General features: G+C 47.5%; 1 protein-coding gene across 1 annotated transcript; it reads right to left on the minus strand.

Moving 5' to 3' along the window:
* Nucleotides 1-2,901: 2,901 nt before the first annotated feature.
* LOC133155861 (uncharacterized) lies at nt 2,902-16,440 on the minus strand. The gene is made up of 2 exons (XM_061281472.1): nt 15,841-16,440; nt 2,902-7,166 (listed from the first exon to the last, which is right to left on the minus strand). Exon 2 carries the CDS (start codon nt 6,949-6,951, stop codon nt 4,543-4,545), a length of 2,409 nt encoding a protein of 802 aa, XP_061137456.1. The 5' UTR covers nt 6,952-7,166; nt 15,841-16,440; the 3' UTR covers nt 2,902-4,542.
* Nucleotides 16,441-17,888: the final 1,448 nt, after the last annotated feature.

The raw sequence follows: 17,888 nt of genomic DNA on the forward strand, positions 1-17,888 counted from the left end.
GTGGAGCCCCCTAGCTTTCAAGCTAGTTAAATTCTGCAGCAGGAGGGGCGGACTCCTCTGTTATTAAAAAAACAAAACAAAAAAACCTTGAGAATTCTAGACCCTATCAAGTACAACTAGAAACAGTTAAATTCTGCAGGGGCGGATGTGGAGCCCCCTAACGTTTTATGTTAGTTAAATTCCGCAGCAGGAGAGGCAGACTCCTCTGTTCTTAAAAAAAAAAAACGCACGTGGTATGCTTGTGAACGGTTTGACTGAGAATGATCTCAATTGAGCGCTCCTCTATATAAACACGCAGGATTGTAAACGGTGGCTTTGTGTGGGTGCAGAGACATCAACTCTTTCGGGGGAGGTGAAAGGAGACTTACCACACATTGAATTTTTAACCACTGTCCTGTGAATAAAGTTGGTTTTAAGACACTGTAGGTGCCGTTCAAACTACCAACTCCAAAATTTAGAAAAATAAACCATGGGAAACTTAAATAGTAAGCGAAAGTCCCTACCCCGACATGAACTAAAATGCAAGGATTGGAAATTAATGGAATGGGTCGACCCAGAAAATGTAAAATATCTTGACAAATGGATAACCAAAGAATAAGGGGAGTGAAGAAAAATCCAAAGAGAGCTTGTTGTTGCATAGGCAGGAAGATGATGAAACGACATCAGCGCGGCCTCGAGTGAGCACCACCCTAACAGTCCCACACAATTATTCAAAGTAGGACTGGGTGATTAATGAAGTTCTAGGGGTCAGGATGTTTTTCCTTCTTTCCCACTTCAGAGCATGCCTTCGCTGAAATATTTTGTTTACACTGGTGACATGGTGGCCAACAGAGAAGTGCTAGCTTACACAGGTACAGTTTTGTCAGTAAATTGGTATAAGCTCAGGTTTGTAGTGTAAGGCGATGGGCAAAAAACAGTCCCTGACCAAGTTATTCGATATTTCAAACAAAGATGCGGACATGAGGAGAAACGTTCTGTTGTGCACAACTCAAAAGAACATGAGGAGATCAGGAGAGGAAAGCTGGGAAAATGCAACACTCATCGAAAACAATCAGGAATTCAAGATTTATAAAATTTTAAAATCTTGTCAGGACACACAACCTTGAAATGGGAATTAAAAACAAATCCAAACTCAAAAGGGAAAAAATATCAGGTCCAACAATCGGACTTTGACAATAAAGTATGTTGGTACAAAACATTTACGTTTATTTTTACTGTCCTCAAAACAGCCTTCCCACAGCATGTGCTGATAAAAAATTGATTATCAGCTTGTGAGTGAAGGCAAATCCAGGTGCAAATGCAGGATGTATCTCATTGAATGGCATGTTTTTGCTAATGCACTATGCATGAGATGTCGAAGCATCATGTAACATTCATCAGGTTAGGGAGGCAGTAGGTGAGGCCAACACAACCTGGAGCCAAAGATGCTTGTTTTTCAAAGTGAGCTTTGTCACCGCTCACTGGTGCCACACATTTAGAAACATGATTCGGGAACATCACACGCAAATTTCTCTTTTTCAGTGAGCCTCATATGCATTGTTACACATACGCTCGCCTCAGTACATGCATGCAATACACATTTCATGTTCCTATTACAGGTACAAAATGCAACCAAGTGCACATGCATCCACATGCACGCGCGCACGCGCACACATGCTTTGCGCAGCCAATCGCAACGTTTCACCTTGTGTAAAGATACACATAGGTACAAATACACAGATTTTATGAAACTAGACTTGTAATTACAGGAAAAATGTTATTATAGCAGCACAATAAGCACTTCATACAATTGGCAGTCCAGGCATAAACAAACTGACAGGGTCACAGCATCCATCCATCTGTCCACCCGTCCATCCGTCGATCCATCCATCCATCCATCCATCCACCCACCTAAAAGCAGGGTTCTATCCCCCTTCCCCGGCTGGGGGATTTCTTGTCTACCAAACGGGATGAGGGATGTGAGGCGGACTACCACCCTCGAAGACACTGCCAGGAGAATTAAAGGCACCTTCCTGCAGCTTGTCACTTTGGAAATGGAGATCCACTTTTACTTTGGATCGTTTTACATCGCGTTCTATGTGCCCTCTCGACAGCCATTGCAGCCTGGTCATCCTGGAAGGAGGAGCCTATGTGGTCTCTTCTCAAGGTTTCTCATTTTCCACAATTTTTTTCTTTTAGTTTTTCCTTGCCCTCCTGGGAGTTTAAGATCAGGGGATGTTGAGAATAATTGTCAGTTTTTGTACATGTGAAGCCCTTAGAGACTTGTCTTTGATTTAGGGCTAAATAAATAAACTTGACTTGACTTGAAGATTCTGGTCTTTTCTACTTTGATGAATAACTGAACATTCTATGAATATTTTGTCCGGCTATTTTGCCTTTGCTATTCATTTAAGACATTTTCAAAATATCCACAATGTATTTGATTATGTACGTATAGTTATTTGCTGTGGCTCAGAATGAAGCCATAGGGGGGTAAAAGCCAGTGTCTTTCCTGTGCTGGTCCCAAGCCCGGGTAAATGCAGAGGGTTGCGTCAGCAAAGGCATCCAGCGTAGAAATTTGCCAAAATTACTCATGATGTGAACTTGGTCTGTTAATTCCATACCGGATCAGTCGAGGCCCGGGTTAACAACGACCGCCAACAGTGCTGTTAACCTACAGGGCGTTAGTATAAATGTGACTACTGTAGATCGAAAAAGGAGAGGAGGAAGGCGTGTAGAAAACAGGAAAGGCACAAATCCAGGACTGAGAGTAGGGACTTTGAATGTTGGGACTATGACAGAAAAAGCTAGAAAGTCAGTGGACATGATGCTGTGGTGAATGGTCTTTGTTGTTTCGCTGGTCTCCAAAAAACACTCAGTGGACAATGGCTGTCCCGGCCAAGCACTCCAGTGACACACGGCTGATTGGGAAAAGATTTTATTCAACCGATGTCAAAGTGATGTCTCTCCAAAAGTTTGAGTGGCCCCAAAAGCAAAGATGGTTCAGCTCTCGACGGCACAGATGTTCGCCCCAAAAAAGCTCCCCCCTCTGGCAGACAAGCCTATCTTATACCTGCCCGAACCGTTGATGTCATGACTTGGGATGCAGCTGCTGTTCGTATTTTAGTCTACTCGTTGCTCCCAAATGTCCTAAGAAGGACATGTAGAAGACGCTTTCCCCTGCATAACAACAGCTGCTCCCTTCTATATTCTAAGTTGCTATACCTTGCAGAAACTGAGGCATCTCTGGCCAGCCAAAATAGCTTATGGTCTCCTCACTGCAGCTAAGTCACCATTTAAGGTGACATACGGCGACGCCTAGAATCTAAAATTTACCTCATTCCCCCCTCCGGGACGTTATAAATGTCCCGAAAACGGTCCGAAAAAGAAAGATGACATCGGTAAACATCCAAAAATCTACACCCAACCAAATTTTACAGTCACGTCTACAATACGGCCTAGAAATTCGCAGCCTAAATCACGCTCAAGACATGCTACGTAAGGTTACATTGTCTAGGAAAGCTCAAACTCTTTAGGTATCCAACCGCTCCCTGACAGCAACCTGGGGCCTCACAGGAACCACAAATAAGGAAAATCGAAATCCACCTCCTCCAAATGACGATAACCACCCCCCTTAGGTAATACCGTAACACCATCGATAATTTGGGAAGTAATGAATTTGGCGTGGTCCGTTAGAAACCCCAAAAAGCTGTCGGCCCTCCCTCGAGAGAAAAAACCTGCCTGTCTAATGACAAGGAAAAAGAGGGAGGCCCTTTCTAACAACCCCAGTGATTCCCTCCACCTGGCGTCAGCCAGGTAACAAGGAGTCCTGGCACACATCACAAAACAGTATGAGCTCACAGAACAGTAAGAAAAAGAAATGACACGTTCAACGACTGCCAAACGGTCAAGTCGCATCGTCACCTAATCAACATGCCATGATTTAACAAGATGAGGTATAAAAAACGGAATAAAAAAAAAAAAAAAAAAACGAGGTATACAACAAAGAGGTATCAAAACATGCTTATCGACTCAAAACCCCGAAATGTAGCCCCCCTTCTCATGTGTGAGTGCGCGCTGAGGCAGAGTCCAGTCCACCGAATCTTCCCATGGTGGGTCGTGCCAGGTACCCCTGCCCAGGGCCTGCTGTCCATACAAAGTCCTTATGTCCAGTTCACTGTCCATAGAGTCCCTTGCACGGCCCCGGTCCACATCCAGGGGTTCTGCAACGAATGAGAACTTCTGCCAGTATCGAGTGATGGCAATGGCACGAAACACAAAGCACACATGCAACTTTGACATAACGAAGGTGTTAAAGTCTGTCTAGGGCCGGGCAACACTGTACGGTGGACCACATCACACTGGAATCATGCAACACAGCAAAAGAAAATTGAAAATCGGAATACCAAGACATTGGTGCTGTGTTCTTGTTCCCTACACCTGGTTTTCCGCTCTCATCACTGTCCTATCCCCGGTTCTTTATTTCATTATTATTATCATTATTTCTTTTTCTTTTCTTTTTTTTTTTTTTTTTCCTTTTTCCTCATCGCCACTCTGTTAATTTTAGTCCGAGTACCTATCATTTATTAGCATCCCATCCGCGCATTTCAGATCTGCATCGCGGTCGAACGGGAGTAACGGCATCTGGGTCTGGTCCCTCGGCATTACCACACCTATCCACCGTAAAATCATGGCCTTCGCGCAAGTCATTATCACAGTGCAAAAACAAAACATTACACACAGCGATATCCCGAGTGCCCCCAGCACCTGCGCCACTATCGTTCCCACAGGTCCCAGTCTATCCTGAATCCAGCTCGTCGCTGACCAACCAGCGCCCTCGGACGGCCCAAAAGAATCCCGAATGACTCTAAGCGCGTCGATGATACTGGTGATGTTGTCAGTGTTATCTGGGATCAAAGTGTAGCAAGCGTCGTCTGTCAAATTTAGGGCTACGCACAACCCCCCTTGCCTTGCCAAGATATAATCCAAAGCCATGTCGTGTTTAAGCAGAGTCAGCCGATGGCTCTTTTGGGTAAGCGACAACTGTCTGAAGCCCTTGATCGTCTCATTCGCGAACCCCTGAAGGGTATACGTGATGTTATCAATGTGATCTGCCAAAAATGTGACCCCATACCAGGGAAAAATCCCAAGGCCCCATTTTTCTCCCAAGCTAATTCTCCAATGATACGCGTCGGTGGTATGAAACGCCGCCATCTCCCTCTTAGCCCTACTAGGGACCTCCCTAAAAGCCTTCTCCTCAGGCTTGTGGCCCTTTCTAATCGCCAATACCTCGAACGGAAGCTTCAGGGTGGCAGAATAGCAGCAACCCATCCATCCATACGGCAAAAACAAATAAGCTCTAGTTCCACAAACCCACCAGATGTCTCTAAGATTCCCTACAGTCGTGTTCCCAGGCACCGTGCGATTCGCCACCATCACAGTAATCGCCTGATAGGAGTCTGGTAGAGCAAAGGTCACCGGATGGACGGCTCCCCTCTGCCCCCATGCTTCTCCTGGGAATTGCATGGAGTAATAGTCGCAGTCTGCCACCCCCATAGGCACCCCCGGCCCTCCATGTGTCACATTAGAGCAAAAACAGGTGGGCACCTTTACAGATGGCACATCTATGGATTCTGGCACAGCGACTTGGATGTCCTCATGCACGGCGAGCAAATCCAAGTAGGGAAGTTCGCTTATCCAGGCGCACTCCCCTGTGGGCTTGAAAATCTTCCTGACCTGCGCGTCGGTTTCAGGTGCCTTCCACGACTGTTCGTATACCAACCAAAGCAATAATCTAAGCTGGCAATTGTCGGATACCGGCACCGGTATGGTCTGGAACACGGCCTTAAGCGTACTTGGTGATTTCACTCTTACTAAACACGGCCCACTCACCGCCTTAGACGATTTAATCGAATGCACCATCAGTTGATACCACATGTTCCTTCCTGCCCATTCATCAACCCCAGGTAATGCCGAGGCATCGAACCCATAAGCCTTCCATGCAGCCTCCCGCCTCGCCATGGCATGCAAATGGGCTTGCACCTCTGCCGGGGACCAGTTTGATTCTGCCAGTGCTTCGTTGACATTTTCCGGAACGTCAGGCGTCGGCTCTACAGCCTCTATCTCCGACATGAGCGTCCCTGAAGCGGCAGACTGTGTTTCAAAGCTGTTACCAATTGTCGTCACGGGTAAGGCGACATTATTCATGGCGACTGCTTCTTCATCTTTGACACATTCCGCGCCGGGGCTGTATGGATGCTGTTTCGCAATTTCTTTTTTCTCCATCAACGTCACGAAATTAATGCTGTCCACCGTCTTATGACCGCCCGTGCGGTCTGCTTTTCTCGCCCCCCGTTTGAGACAGGTACACGTATAGTACCCAAAATCATCTATGCCAATTTTTGTCAGAAGTAGAGCACAATCTCCTAGCACCTCAAACCGCCTATATGTATTTAATAACAGCACATTGTCCGTATGTGTTCGCCCGGCCAGGGCAAGTATGTTACCGGTGTTGTCTTCCCATTCGGCGGTGCGTCTGCACAGGGACCCTTCTTCCTTTCTGCAATTGCATGGCAGTATTGCAGCCCCCCCCAACACTCCCTCAACATTGCTCAATGTACCGCTCCGGCCGGACTCTGTGGCGGACTGGGCGTCCGCCGCTGGGTCCTGCTGGGTGGCGTTGTTCTCTGGGGGCACTACCTCTGGCGGTAGTTGGCTCAGTGTTGTTGTGCTGAGGGTCGTCATCTGCGCCTGGGGAGGGTGCGTCGTCACGATTGATATCGTTGAACTGTTGGTTTCCTCTGTCGTCGGCTGTGCTGCCCGCGATGTCCTCAGGGACAGGTTCAGCAGACACATTATCCACCACAGCTTGATCATGCCCATCTTTGTCCCGATTCGGGCCCTCTGGCGATTCTTGTTCTGGCAGTGGTTCTGCAGTTTCGCAGTCGCGCCTCCCTCTTTGGGGATCTTCATCTTTGGGCACCTTGACGCAGTGTGTCAAATGGTACCAAGTTGGTGACCCTTGTACTTGCACCGCAGTTCCGGTACAGCGGACAACTTCAAATGGCCCTTGCCGCCTTTCGTTGAACCACTTGCGCCGGAACACTTTCACATACACCTTGTCTCCTGGCTGAACAGTGTCTTTAGTATTTGCCTCGAGTCTCTCTTGTGCCTCCTCTTGTTTCTGCCTGTCAACAACATAGGTGGAAATATTCCTATGTATCGTGGTTAAGTGTTTGACATAGGCTTTCATTTCGTCCTCCAAAATTGACAGGCTTGGGCCTTTCCCACTGGTTCGCAAACATGGTGAAGGCATGCGTCTACCGGTTGCCAATTCGTGTGGGGTCAAATGCAAATCGCGTAGTTGACTCGACCTGCAGACCATCAGTGCCAGTGGTAAGGCAGCTATCCAATTCAAGCCTGTATGTTGACAAATTTTGGAAATTCTATTTTTTAAAACGCCGTTCATTTTTTCACAAATGCCTTGGCTTTGTGGATGATATACTGCGCCAAGCCGCTGTTTAATTCCCAATTTTTGAAATATGATTTTGACCGTTTTATCCACAAACTCTCTCCCGTTATCTGAAGAAATCCTATCCGGCAGACCCCATCTGCTGATGACTTCTCGGCACAGAAACTTGGCCACAGACTGAGCATCTTTTCGTTTAGTTGGACAGGCCTCCGGCCATCTTGAGAATCGGTCTACGACCACCAACATGTATCTTTTCCCTTCAACAGGTTGTATCATGTCGACGAAATCTATCACTAGTTCTCTCATGGGGCCATTAGGAGTCGGGATGTAACCCGTGGGGGTGGCTACCCCTCTCCTCACATTGTTTTTCAAACAAATTACACATCTTCCAATGACCTGGTCGATTTGTTCGAGTAGATATGGCGCCCAAAACCCATATTCTGCGGTTATTTTTCGCTTCACCTCCCCCCTTGACACATGGGCTAACCCATGTGCCTCCTGGATTAACAGTCCCAACAAATCTGGCGGCGCCACTATCAGACCCTCGTGATTTCTCCAAACGCCGGTAGAGTCCTGACTCGCCCCCCTCTGCGCCCAAAGATGTTTGTCCATCGGATTAACTGCCGTTTGCATCAACAGCACATCCCTGAGCGTGACCCTGTCCTCGAGGTCAACCTCATGCGTTACTAACAAAACTCTTCCCTTCTGGCTTCCCTTCGTGACAGCCCTGGCTGCCTCGTCTGCCATCTTGTTTCCCTGCGTGACCCTGGACGCATCGGACTTGTGGGCCGCACACTTCGCGATGGCTATTTCACTGGGCTTCATCATAGCCATCAGCAGTCTCATTATCTGCGCATGATGCTGGATGGGGGAACCGTCAGTTTTCTTGAAGCCCCGATTCCTCCACACAGCACCAAACAGGTGGCACACACTATGCGCGTATGCGGAATCTGTATAGATCGTCACTCTTTTCCCTTCCGCGAGCAAGCACGCTTCCGTTAACCCCACTAGTTCAGCAAGCTGGGCCGAGGCTGGTTGTGGTACCACTTCGGCTTTGATTGTCACAAACTCAGGACCTTGCGCTTGTACCACTGCATAGCCAGCGCACAAATTTTCCCCGACTCGATAACAAGAACCGTCCGTCCAGAGTTCGAGATCCGCCTCGCCCAAGGGGATGGGTTGCAAATCAGACCGTAATCTCGAGTATTTTTCTGACTCATGTAAGCAATCGTGAGGGTCTCCGTCCTCTGAAGTTGGCAAAAATTCAGCTGGGTTTACAGTAGTACACCTTGCTAGAGTGACATCCTCTTGCTCGAAAAGTCTGTAATAGTCCCGGAGCCGGGGCTCTGTCAAGGTGTACTTGCCATGGTTCAACAGAGTCCGAAGACTATGGTGAGTCAGAATGGTCACAGGATAGCCCATGGTTATGGCAGAGGCTTTGTCGTACATCAAATAGACTCCCACCATCGCTCTATAGCAAGGCGGCAGTCCCATCTCCACCTCGGAATAGGATGTTGAATAATAGGCCACAGGTTGGGGTCCAGACCCGGTGCCTGTAGGCTGACAAAGAATCGCACATGCAAACTTTCCCCCTGCTGAGATTGACGTGAATAACACGAAATTTTTGGAATAGTCTGGTAAAGCCAATGCCGGGGCCTCTTGCAACCTTGCCTTGGTTGTTTCAAACGCCACAAGGCCATCCTGTGTCCAATCCAGTGTTGCGTGGAGGTCATTATTGCCTGTGTCTTTGACCATAGCCCTTAGCGGCCCTACCAATTTGGCGTATTCTTCGACCCAGGAGGCCGAATAGCCCGCTATTCCCAGAAATGTTAACATTTGCCTGACGGTTCTGGGTTTCGGAGCCGTCCGTATCGCCTCCAAATGGCCATCTGAGATACGTCTCTGTCCATATGATATTTTCTGACCCAAATAGTCAACTTGTTTTTTACAGTATTGCAATTTCTTTTGGGACACTTTATGACCATTTTCTGCCAAAATTTGCAACAGTTTGATTGAGTCTTTGTGACACGTTTCAACATCTACGGCACAGACAATAATATCGTCCACATATTGAATAACAGTGCTCTGCACCTGTCGTTCCAGCCCTTCGAGGTCATCTTTTAACACTTTGTTAAACACATGAGGGCTATGTTTATAGCCCATAGGAAGTCTCTGATATTGATAAAACTGCCCCTTGAACGTAAACCCGAACAGTCCTTGTGATTCACAGCTGAGTGGGACACTGAAAAAGGCGCCACAAAGGTCCACCACTGAGAAGCACTCAGCATCCGGCGGTATCTGTGCCAGCAGGGTGTGCGGATCCGGCACATCGGCTACATTGTCAATTACCACCTCGTTCACTGCTCGAAGATCGTGTACCAGCCGATGGGTGTTGTCAGGTTTTTTCAAGGGCAATATTGGCGTATTACTAAGAGGGGTCTGCGTTATTCTTAACACATTTGCCACGAGCAGCCCTTCAATCTGTGTCTCGATCCCTTGAACTGCTTCCTCTTTCAGTGGATACTGTGTTTTCCACGGCGGCCTACAGCCTGGCCGAAGATCCACTTTTACCGGTTGCGCTGATTTTACAAGTCCAATATCTGTACTATGGCGCGACCACAGGTAGTCAGGGACCTGCCGTAACATGTCCTCTTTGAGTTGATCAGTCGCCATACTGAGGATGGAGTCGTGCGACAGCTGCACCGTTTGTGGTTGTCCGTGTCCGTGCGCTGAGATCATGATCTTCATATACTGCTTATCAGCGCTCACCCACAGCGCAACGTTTCCTTCCAGCGGGGAAAACTTGCGCCTCTCCGCCTCCACCATCATCTCCCCCACATGTTGCTGCTCACAGTCCTCTGCCACCAACAAGGTCACATGTGGGATGCTATTTTTGACCTTGAATTCCTTGTTGATGTATATGTCTCTCTGTATCTTCATGGCCACTCCCTGTGGTCCCAGGACGATACAAGTCCCATTCAATTGCACTCCCTGGGGTTGCCGACGTAACCACTCTTCTGCCTGGGCCTGCGTTAGGTCTTTGTGGTATTGTAATGTACAGTGAAACGGGTACTCGGGGGTCCTTGCTCCTGGTTTATTGGAGTGGATAAACTTTTCCCAGTTCTTGTATGGTTCCAACAGGTCGTCGCTGATCTTACCCACCCAAAATACAGTGGGCGTTGACTTCCTGGACTCTGACAGCATCATCACCTGATGGCACGCTTGGTATGGGATTTCAATCTCACATCCATCGGGGGAACACTTTATGGTGCAGTTTAATCCACACAAAGCATCTCTGCCAAGGAGGGCAATAGGTGTACGGTCTGACACCAGGACTGGTATTCTTATCGTGTGGTCTTGCCAGCAGAGCTTTACTGGTCTTGTGGAAGGGATCAGCTGTTTAATACCCTCGAACCCTATTGTCCGCACGAAATGACCGGACATGGGGAGATGTGTAGCGTCTTCGGGCCGGATACAAGTGAAAGCTGCTCCGCTGTCAACCATAGCTGTTAATGGTTGATCATTTACTTTCACTGTTATTATTGGCTCCTGTTCCGGACCTGACACTACCAGCTGACATCCCCCCTTAGGGCACTCTGGGCACCCCTAAAATCCGGGCTCCGGGCCCCCAAAGGGGTGTACCGGGCCTTGGGGCATTTGGACTCGTTGTTTGACGCCCCCTCTGAAGCCACCTCCAGGGGAGCTGTTGTTGGGTCTGTCGCAGTGGCGAGCCATGTGGCCTGGTCTCCCGCAATTGTAACACACAGTAGGTCTTTGTTGTAGGCCCCCCGGGAGATTCGGCCTTCCTGCCCATCCTTTGTCTCCACGGGCTTTGGCTCCCCAGAGATGGGTCTGTCTATTTCCCCATTGAGGGGCTGGACTGAAGGGCGCTGCCATAGCTGACTGCGGCGGTTGTCCAGGCGGGGGCGTGGGCTGTAATATGATTTGTTGTGGTGGAGCTTGCACCACGACTGTCTGCTTCTTCTCCTTCTTATTGTCCGCGAGTTGCACCTGGTTCAGCCTCCTCACCACTTCTTGGTCTTGTTCCTTTTGGGCCATCTCCTTCTTGCGGAACCAATCAACTTGATGAGCTATGTGATCGGTGTAGACAGTAGTTGTCATGTTTCCCAGTCCCACTACTTCAGCCAGTTTACTCCTCACTTGCAGGGGCAGGCCCTTCTGGATCTTATCCCGCAAGATAGATTTTTCCATTTGGGTTGTGTCCGGGTCGTTTCCAGTAATGTGTCTCCAAGTTTGATGCGCTCTTGCCACGTATGAGCGTGCATTCTCCATCGGTCCCAGGGGTTCGATCACAATGTTATCGGGGTTTGCATTGGTCGGATAAGCTGCCCTCAGTGCTCCCCACATCTGGCCTCGGACTGCTGCAAACAGGTCGGAGTCATTCGCTGATGTTGTGGTAAATTGATGTAGCCCTGCTTTTCCCAAAAGGTCTTTCATGGTATGAACTCCTACCACATTAGCCAGAAGCCTCTTGATGTCGCCTACCGCAAACTGCGTCCCCACCATGCACTCCTCCAACTTGGATATCCAAGGGTGTGCTCCATCCTGAATGGTGGGCAGCTTCTCAAGGATGGCTGACATGTCGGAATTCTGCCATGGCTTGTATTCCAGCTGTTGTCCTCTTACCAACACTGGCAGAATTGTATGTGCTCTCCTCGATCTTTGCCCATGACCCAAGGGATTCGCTGGCAGCTTGGATGCTTCTTTCTTCAGCTCGCGTTCAGCAACTTCTAATCTTTGCAATTCTTCTTCCAGCTCCTCTTGCTCCCTGGGCTCCCCACACCAGTCCAATTCCTCCAGGCATTGCTTTTTCTTAGTCTTAATGCTTATTAAAGCCGTTCGTCTCCAATCCTCTATAGCCATGGGGGTGGAGCATGAGGTGGGCGTTGGGACCTTGCCGCCCCACTCGTCATCACTACTGTCGCTCCCACTGTCGGTACTGCTAAAATATGTTTTTGTCCTAATCTTTTTCCCTGGAGTGCGTCCTTTTTCCTCCGCTCGTTTTAAGATGCTTTTAATTATGGGGGCGTAACCCCCAGCTGCTCCTTCAGCGTCACTCTGGCTGTCATACCGCGCCTCCTTTCTGGTGTAGTCAGAGGTGCCTTGCTTCGCAAATCGTGTTTTATTTCTTTTGTGGGTAGGGCTGGGGTGCATGATGATGGTTGTCTTCGCTCTTCCTGTTTCGACAATGTCTTTATCCTCCGTCTCCAGCTGGTAACTTCCTTCTTGGTTGATTATCGGGAGTTGTGGATAGACATTACCGTTGTTTTCACTCGCATCATACGGTGGGGGATTCTTAACAGGGGACACATGTGAAAAAGGCGTGTTTGCTTTTTCCATTAATTTCCTAGCTTCCTCCACATTTTTCAGCATTTCAGCTGTCATTTTCTCTTTTTTCTGTTTGAACTCTCGGTTCAATTTGAGTCCTTCTTCGTCAAATATTTTCAACAATCCCAATTCCCATTCTCTTTTTTCCTTCCTTTTTTCTCCTATTTTTCCTTTTTTATTTCCTGCCTTGTATGCTGATACAAGTATTCGTATAGTCTCGATTACTTCCCTGTTAAAAGTCCCTTCCACCGGCCAAGGCCTTTCAATATCCGGCCATCTCTTATTCCATCTCTTAGATATTTCTTTGACCCCCTTGATAAGCGGGTTGTTTCTCAACACCACCTCTATGGGGGTAGTCATCATTGGGCTTGCAAAGCTCCTTTCTCCCATTTTTTTTTTTTTTTTTTTTTTTTTTTTTTTTTTTTTATTTATTTTTTTTTTTTTTTTATTCAATGTCAATTAAACAATTGAGATAAGATTTTGCCAACTTCAGATGCGACCCTTAGGACCGTATTGTCATGCGCTTTCTTGATATTTAATTCGGTGTACTCCGCACGCACTATTCCTGTACCAGCACTCGACTTATGTTTGAGATGATGATTTGTCTGAAAAACAGTTATTCACAATCTTTATGATGATCAGTCTGTTGTCAGTCTGCTATATAATCCTTTGATTGCGGGTGAGAGTGAACTGCAAGAGTTTGTGGATAAATCACACTGGCCTTAAGAATTTTGGATGCGGCGCTCCACGAAGCTCTTCTCCAGAAGACCGGTAAGTTCAGTCTGTGTCTCTTTGTCCTCCTGGAGAAAACGGATGTATCTGCCGTCTCAGGTTTTTTATGCAAACAGAAAATCAGAAGTATTGAGGAGAGTTCCAAAGAAACAAAGCAGTATCACTAATTTGTTTTAAATTTGTCCTCCTTCACAATTTAAATTAACAAGTTGGGCTCTTCTTCAGTTCCACCTTGCCATTCCTCTCAGAATGCTAAAGGTGGCGCCAGCTGGCCTTAATGGGGTCCCCCATTATTTACGAGGGGGCTACCCTCTTCAGCCACAACTTGTTGTCTCCACTTGCATGCACATCTATATTAGTGTCGTATTGGGTAACACACGCATGCTCCTATTTCTCCAGTTGGTCATGCATTCTTTTGCTCCTTCAGCATTCCGTCTTCCACCATTCTATCATAGTTTCTCTCGTTGCTGGCAGGGCAGGCCCCCTTAATTGGGCATAACTTCGGCCCTGCGCCCCGCCTCGGCATCACCGCGCGGGGAGGGGCCAGCCTTAAACACAGTGGGCAGATACAGGTTGGCCACTCCCTGCCCTACCCACCGCCAGATCTCCCCCCGCGCGCGGGCACCGCAGGCGTGCACGCGCCCCAGAGCAACGAGAGCGCACTCTACTATCCGTTATTTTTGGTGGTTTTCCAAACACTCAAACTCTCCCCCATGCGCGCTCATGAGCACATTCACACACACACACACACACACACGTACTTACGGACACGCGCGCACCCACACAAACACGCACGCACACACCCCTACACACACACTTACTGGGCCCAACAAGTACACGCCTCACGCGTCCATTCATTCGGAAGCTCAAACAGACAACATTAAGCTGACAGAGTTCACAAAATTTACACACGGACACAAAAGACATACAACGGGATTCGAATCCATTCCACATTTTGCTTCTTTCCAACTGCTGTTGAGCAGTTTGGTCATTTTAACTGTCATCAGAGCAGATGCACTGACAAATACGCACGTCTTACTTAACTTTTGTGTCGTTTCGTTTCGTTCCTAATAGCGCTGTATATCTCCCCTTTATTCTGCAGAATTTAACTTAAGTGTGCACACAAATTACTTTACCAATTATATCAATATTAAAACCCCAGAGGCCTCTTTTCCACGTTTTCCATTTTCACACAGCAGCCGCACAAAACCTTCGTCCAATAGCGGTTTTGTCGCCGGCTCAAATTTATCAAACTTTGACAGACGTGCATGCTATTACAGTGCGCCTCGACAAATCGGGATCGGACCGTTGCCGCGATAACGCACCAGCTACCTCGGTATTCAAAAATGACAGCCCACAGGGTTTACCTATTCATTTCCTTGCACCAGCGTTTAAATCGAGGAGCCTTGTAACCCCCACACACTTCTAATTCGATCAGTGTCCAAACGACGTGGCTTACGCGCGCTTTATTTTCCTCGGTACCCTTAAAATCTGACCGGATCTCGGCACCCATAACTGGGTCTGACCGGACCACTTCGGCACCCTTAAAAAAGGGTCTGACCGGGTCACTTCCACATTCATGCTCACAGTTACGGATGCCAAGGCTGCGCACTTTTCCTATTTGCCAAACGCGGTCAGCGCAAGCCTCCCTTTTTGGTCGGACTTTTGACGGAGACTAACCCAGCCATCGAAACTCTCCACAGGTGCGCACTTGGCCCGTACGGCCACTGAGTGCGACTGCAGTGTCTCGGCTTTTCCAGGAACTGCATCTGGGGCGGGTAGTTTCCTGTCGCAACAGTGTTCAATCGTATCTGTGTTTTCGCCTCATTCACCCAGCTAAAATTTCTATCCTCCATCGGATCTGTCGCCAAACTAAAGTCCACGTTTTATGGGACTTTCTACCATTCTTTTATTGTGACGGTCAACAGCGATGTCCCTGACAACCTGTCCCGTCACGAGCCACACTACTTCGGGCTTTTTTCTTTTTCATCATTCATCATTCTCACCAGACATGTCACTCACTCCGCTGTGCACATTCCCCATTAAGTTCTAAGTTACTGTTCACTTTTTATTTCTTATTTTTTATTTATTTTCTATTTTTATTTTATTTTTTCTTTGCTGCTTCTATTTGGGGCCACTCCCCCTTTGAAAGTCGAATTATGACGACTTTTTGACTGGGAGAGACAACTTACTCCCGAGACAGCTCATGGCCACATCAGATTCGGTTGTAACTGCCCCCCTCAAGGGGCCGACCCCCCACCTGTCCAAGAACCGAGCATATCGCGGCAACTGCGGGCGAAGCATCTCACCTTAATGACAGCCGCTGGTCGACCGCTGGATTCTCGCTCAGGAAGCGGGCGCGAATTCCCCGGGGGAACACGAATCCTGTTCGTGACGCCAAAAATGTGGTGAATGGTCTTTGTTGTTTCGCTGGTCTCCAAAAAACACTCAGTGGACAATGGCTGTCCCGGCCAAGCACTCCAGTGACACACGGCTGATTGGGAAAAGATTTTATTCAACCGATGTCAAAGTGATGTCTCTCCAAAAGTTTGAGTGGCCCCAAAAGCAAAGATGGTTCAGCTCTCGACGGCACAGATGTTCGCCCCAAAAAAGCTCCCCCCTCTGGCAGACAAGCCTATCTTATACCTGCCCGAACCGTTGATGTCATGACTTGGGATGCAGCTGCTGTTCGTATTTTAGTCTACTCGTTGCTCCCAAATGTCCTAAGAAGGACATGTAGAAGACGCTTTCCCCTGCATAACAACAGCTGCTCCCTTCTATATTCTAAGTTGCTATACCTTGCAGAAACTGAGGCATCTCTGGCCAGCCAAAATAGCTTATGGTCTCCTCACTGCAGCTAAGTCACCATTTAAGGTGACATACGGCGACGCCTAGAATCTAAAATTTACCTCAATGCAAAGGAGGAAGGTGGGCACACTGTGTGTTCAGAAGACCAGGTGGAAAGGTAGCAAGGCCAGAAACATTGGAGCAGGATTATAGCTGTTCTACCATGGTGTGGATGGGAAGAGAAATGGAGTAGGAGATCCTGAAAAAGGAGTTTGTGAGGAATGTTATGGAAGTGAAAAGAATGTCAGACAGAGTGATGAGTTTGAAGCTGGAAATCCATGGTGTGATGCTCAATGTTGTCAGTGGTTATGCCCCACATGTAGGATGTGAATTAGAAGAGAAGGAGAAATTCTGGAGTGAGCTGGATGAGTATCCCCAGAGGTGAGAGGGTAATGATTGGTGCAGACGTGAACGTACATGTTGGTGCAGGCAACAGAGGTGATGAGACAGTGATGGGCAGGTTTGGCATCCAGGATAAGAACGCAGAAGGACAGATAATGGTCGACTTTGCAAAAAGAATGGAAATGGATGTTGTGAATACCGTTTTTTTCCCATGTACTATAATGCGCAAAATTTAACTAATTTATTGTGCTAAAATCTGGGGTGCGCATTATACATGGGTACAATTATTTTTTTTATTTATTTTTTTATCCGGATATCATACGGAGGCCGCCATTACAGATGCGCTTTCTTCTCTGCTGTTCACTTCAAACACGCTCCATACGAACACAATGCTCTCGTATCAGACGCTTGCTCGATCACCTGCTCGTTTGCTGTCACAATGTACCCTACACAAATCTCAAACATTTCTTCGCTATTGAGTTCGCTAGCGCATGCGCAGTGATACTGACCGGCAGAATAACCGGTTGTTCCCAAAGATGATCTTTTTTCTGAAATAATTTTACGTTTACGGACTGAAGTAGGAGTCAAAATTTGGGTGCGTATTATACATGGGTACAGGCTTTTCTCCAGCATCAACATGCCATTTTTAGGGTGCGTATTATACATGGGGGCGGATTATACATGGAAAAAAATGGTACTTTCTTTCAGAAGAGGCAGGAACATTTGGTGACATACAAGCACACAGGTGGATTACATGTTGTGTAGACCAGCGGTCCCCAACCTTTTTTGCGCCACGGACCGGTTACATGTCAGACAATATTTTCACGGACCGGCCTTTATATATAAATATATAAATAAACAATAAATGTATAATAAATATATAAATACGATGAAATAAAATGATACGACTGGCATAAAAACAAATACATAGCTCATAAAAATAAAACTCACGATTAAGTATCTGCTCCGTAGCTTTGTTTTGGTCGCTGTAACCGCAGAAAATCCCGCTTCACCAAGTTAGGATGTTGGAAAGGGAAGCAGGGTTTTCAGTGCTAATGTGGCGATCTCGGGATATTCTGCCTTGATTTTAACCCAGTTTTCTTTTTCTTGGAAGTTGTAGCCTCTTCTTCTGTCCCCTCATTGGGCCTTTTCCTCTTTCCAAAGAAGC

The sequence above is a fragment of the Syngnathus typhle genome, linkage group LG6, assembly GCF_033458585.1.
Source record: "Syngnathus typhle isolate RoL2023-S1 ecotype Sweden linkage group LG6, RoL_Styp_1.0, whole genome shotgun sequence".
NCBI lineage: Eukaryota > Metazoa > Chordata > Actinopteri > Syngnathiformes > Syngnathidae > Syngnathus > Syngnathus typhle.